Source organism: Micropterus dolomieu, linkage group LG06, assembly GCF_021292245.1.
Source record: "Micropterus dolomieu isolate WLL.071019.BEF.003 ecotype Adirondacks linkage group LG06, ASM2129224v1, whole genome shotgun sequence".
Classification (NCBI taxonomy): domain Eukaryota; kingdom Metazoa; phylum Chordata; class Actinopteri; order Centrarchiformes; family Centrarchidae; genus Micropterus; species Micropterus dolomieu.
In genome coordinates this window covers 30205795-30209817 of record NC_060155.1, presented here as the reverse complement: position 1 = coordinate 30209817, position 4023 = coordinate 30205795, and the positions used below count along the sequence as shown (strand labels likewise).

Below are 4023 nucleotides of genomic sequence, written 5' to 3'. Positions count from 1 at the left end.
TCATCCCGACCAGCAGGTGGCGGCACAGAGGCGGACAGGTAAAACTGCCCCATCACACGCGCAGACTGGGTTTTTAAGTTCATCAAGAAACAAAAAGTCTGTAGTTCTGCAGAAATATTATTTTATTTATAAAACTGCTCTTTATTTAACAGGTACACCCCCTCCCCTCCCCCTCACTCACACACACCTGTGCAGGGGCCCCGGAGGAGACCAGGTGTATCCAACATTGTATTGAACAGTGAACAGTGAGCCGGTCTCTGTGAGAGGGGACCGGTGGTCGGGAGATCAGACCCGGGAGACGGCGTGTCCTCAGCGGGCAGGGTGCCATGTGGATGCGGGCTGCCGTCCTGCAGGATGCCGAGCCGCAGCACCGCGACAGGCCGGGGAGGAGGTCTGAGCAGCCGGCAGACCTGATCTCTTTCTGCACACTTTGGTTCTTCCTCTCTGGGCCTGGAGCAGCCGGGCAGCCGCTCACCTTCCCCACCTCTGTCGGCGCCTGGCCGTCGGGTCCCCGGCCCCCAGTCCTCAGTCTCCCGCAGGTTCAGCATCTGGACCCGGACCAGGTTAAAGTCAGGAGGGCAGAGGTTCAACACACTGACTGAACGCGTGTGTAAAATACATGAAATAAAAACGGCGGTCCTTCATGTACAGCAGACCTAAGCGGGTTTGGCTGGTGCTGTAGCCGCGGTCTCTGGTTTCATCCTCCGCCTTTGTCCTCATGTTTTCCCCCGGAGTTCCTCCCCCTGCGGCGCTGGGCGGAGTTTCATACCGGACTAGACGCTCCTTTTGCCGGATTCGTTTCGACCTGACTCCCCGGGGTTTAAGGCTGAAAAAAACACACTTTGAAAGTCCCGAAATAATCCAAAAGACCACAGTGGTGTGCAGTAATAACCCGGGTTTCTGTCTGAATCCGAAGGTAAGTAGTTAGTCGTGATTTTAAAGATATTTCTGGGGTTTTCTGGTCGTTTGTCACCGAGTCACCAGAACATTCATGGCGGCTTCGCAGTGAAGGCTTCTGGGCAGCAGCGACTCATGCAGCCCGCTCAGCACCCAAATCATGAAATACAGCAGTTTGGCAGTTAGAGGATTCGCACCAGACGAACATGTCGCCTTTTTAAAATTATATTTTTTACAACCAAACACACAGATGTCGACGAATTTTCTCATTTAAGCAGTTTTGCTAAATGATGCGATTATCTGCTACACGTGTCAAATTGAGTGGTTGGTTTGTGTTTAAAGTATTTTAGATGTGTTTAGTGTTTGTATTTTCTGCGTCTAACTCGCATTTAACACATTTAACCAAAAAAGGTTAGCGTTAGCTTGTGGCTCGGGTAGCTCTCTGCGTGCCAGCGGAAGCTACGTGGTGACTCCTGCCGGAGGACGGACGCCATTACCGGGGCAGCTGGAGCCTGACGGCCCGCTCAGTTAATTGCGACCTCGATAACGTGACTGCTGTTCGCGCACACCTCAGTACCAAACTCCATTTAGAAATCATAAATCTAATAAACACAGCGACAGACGTTTGTCACACAGAACAGAAATCAATATTCTCTCGAACCGGCGACTGTTTTGGTGAATTCGGCAGGTGAACAGTCACCAAGCAGCACCTGGTTTCACCAAACTTCACTCCCACAGAGGCGGCTGCTCTCTGCCGCCCTCCGTGCGATAGTTCGGGGGAAGCGTGTTCACACACAGAGACAGTTATTAAATTATTATTATTATTATTATTAAATCTTATATTTTAAAACTAAAATATGAACTGCGTGATGGTTTGGATTTGTGCCGAGTTAAAGAGTTGCTCGTAAAGACAAAGTAAAGGCTCGTCTATGAGCTTCATGTTTACATGTCCGCACTTCTGACTTAAAGTGACCCATTTTTGAACGGAGTCCGGTGAAACACTCGAGCCGAGTCCAGCCTGCCCTCCGACTGACCCGTGGCGGGGTCACAGCAGAACATAGTTCGGCCGGTAGCTGGGTCTCCGGTCAGAAGCTAAAATATCTGGGATGTTCTCCGCAAGTGCAGAAATTAAACGCCTAGTCTTTGCCCACAGTTTGACCTTGTCAGCGGGCCGCGGGCACCAGAGCCGGGGAGAGGGTGGCCGGTCGGTCAGGACAGGCCGGGACCAGAGCGCTGTGTGCGGGCAGGACCTGGCGGATCAGCCGCTGAGAGAAGTGATCAGAGGAAGTAATATTATACTGAAGTAAAAGTACAAACATCAAAATATTCTTCTGCAGAATAATCTATATCTGAGTAATAATTATTGATGGGTTCATGTTGTCTTATATTGATCACTTTATATCCTGCTGGGCAGTTTAATCTGTAATTTCTTTTATTATTTGGACATATTTTGTGTAGAAGTATAAAATACTGACTACGAAGGTCGGAACAGCTGGACCCAACACTTGTGATGACATAGTGGCTCCAATTAGGGTTATGAAGAGACAATTGTCTCGCAAGACATCACAAGAGGCTATTTTAGGTTCACCACAACGAGAAGAAAAGATGCTTCAACAGTGTTTCAAAGATTTCCTCAATGCTGAGATATATGAGCGGGGAACGCTCTGCGGGGCCTCCCCAGGAAAGTCTGATCATTAAACAGTTTCTGCACCAATTTATGGTGGAAATGTTTTTATTTATATAAAAGGAAACACAAAATTCAGGCAGCAGGTGACATTTCAAAATATATAATAGAACTTAAGTCAGTGCAGCTCTCAGATCTTTTCTCCTGTAACATGGTCCCTGCTGGGACCTGGATCAGTCTCTCCTCCTCTTCTGTCAGGTTCACAGGGAGAGGACGGACGTTGTTAAACTTACTCACTGCTGCTGCACATTTTTGGGTCATTTTTTAATCAGCAGCTTGTGTTTTTAGCTGAAGTTCCTTCTTCTGGACGATGCACATTAGTTTCTGCTATACTTTAATTGCACTGCCTGTTTTCTAAATGTGCATATGAATCTTTCTAAAAGCATTTTCATTTGTTATTTAACTGCAAACTGTTTCAGAACATTAAAAAAGTGGTGGGTACACGTCCCCAGCGTCCCCACAGCAGTACAGGTGTCCCTAATAAAGTGGACACTAGGTGTTGTTTGTTGTCTGCGTTATAAATAAAGTTGTTTTTTGTGTGTGTAGAAGAAGGAGGGGGCGGAGTCTTCTCCGCCAGTCGCTGCAGGATGAACGGCAGCAGCAGCGTCTCCAGAGCTCAGAGCGCCAGGATCAAAAGTGAACCAGGTAACACCAGCCTGCTGTGACATCATCAACACCTGCCGTCACATCTCACCTGTGAGTCCGTCTTAAAGTTTACAATCACCAAAAGAGCGTGGTGAAATCTCTGGTTTGTGGATCTGGGTGTTACTGAGATTGCGTGACACTGCTGACCCACGACAAACCAACCAATCGTTTCCGTTCAGCAGCTGCTTGTCGTGCTGCATGTGAGCGAGACGCATCTGTAATTCACATTAACTGTGATATTAGCTGAGATGCTACTTTTAGCTAGCGACAAACAGGCTTAAAACAAAACGTACTTACTGAAAAATGAGCAGCCGACTCCTGATGAGCTTTTTCAGCAGCGCTGGATAAATTTATACAGAGCAGCGGATACGAGTCGCCTCTGTCCTGATTGACAGGTCGCCAATCAGCTTGTAGCCCCGCCCTAAAGCCTCCCCTGCTTCCTGGTCTCCGTTCCTCTAAATGGGACCATAATTTACTAAATGAACATCATGCTGTGTTGAAGAAGACTTGAAACTAGCGATTGAGACCAGAAACTCATCAGGAAAGTGTTTACTGAGGGAATAAATCAGCTGACAAGTAGGAACATTTTCTCAGAGACTGCAGCCGCTGGAGTCGCCCCCTGCTGGCCACTAGAGAGGACGCAGGTTTAAGTCGCCCCCTGCTGGCCGCTAGAGAGGACGCAGGTTTAAGTCGCCCCCTGCTGGCCGCTGGAGAGGACGCAGGTTTAAGTCGCCCCCTGCTGGCCGCTAGAGAGGACGCAGGTTTAAGTCGCCCCCTGCTGGCCGCTAGAGAGGACG

At 48.7% G+C, this 4023-nt stretch overlaps 1 protein-coding gene across 4 annotated transcripts in view; it reads left to right on the top strand.

Annotated features, from left to right (window-relative positions):
• The first annotated feature begins 238 nt into the window (after nucleotides 1-238).
• ubtfl (upstream binding transcription factor, like) overlaps nucleotides 239-4023 on the top strand; it is a 14972-nt gene continuing 11187 nt past the window's right edge. Inside the window, exons 1-3 of one of the 4 annotated variants that reach the window (XM_046051187.1) lie at nucleotides 243-916; nucleotides 2051-2181; nucleotides 3128-3226. In XM_046051187.1, the coding sequence (XP_045907143.1) occupies nucleotides 3169-3226 (58 nt within the window). In that variant the 5' untranslated portion in view covers nucleotides 243-916; nucleotides 2051-2181; nucleotides 3128-3168. Of the gene's footprint in view, nucleotides 917-2050; nucleotides 2182-3127; nucleotides 3227-4023 lie in introns of all 4 variants that reach the window. The other 3 variants (XM_046051189.1, XM_046051190.1, XM_046051186.1) reach the window with 3 other exon arrangements.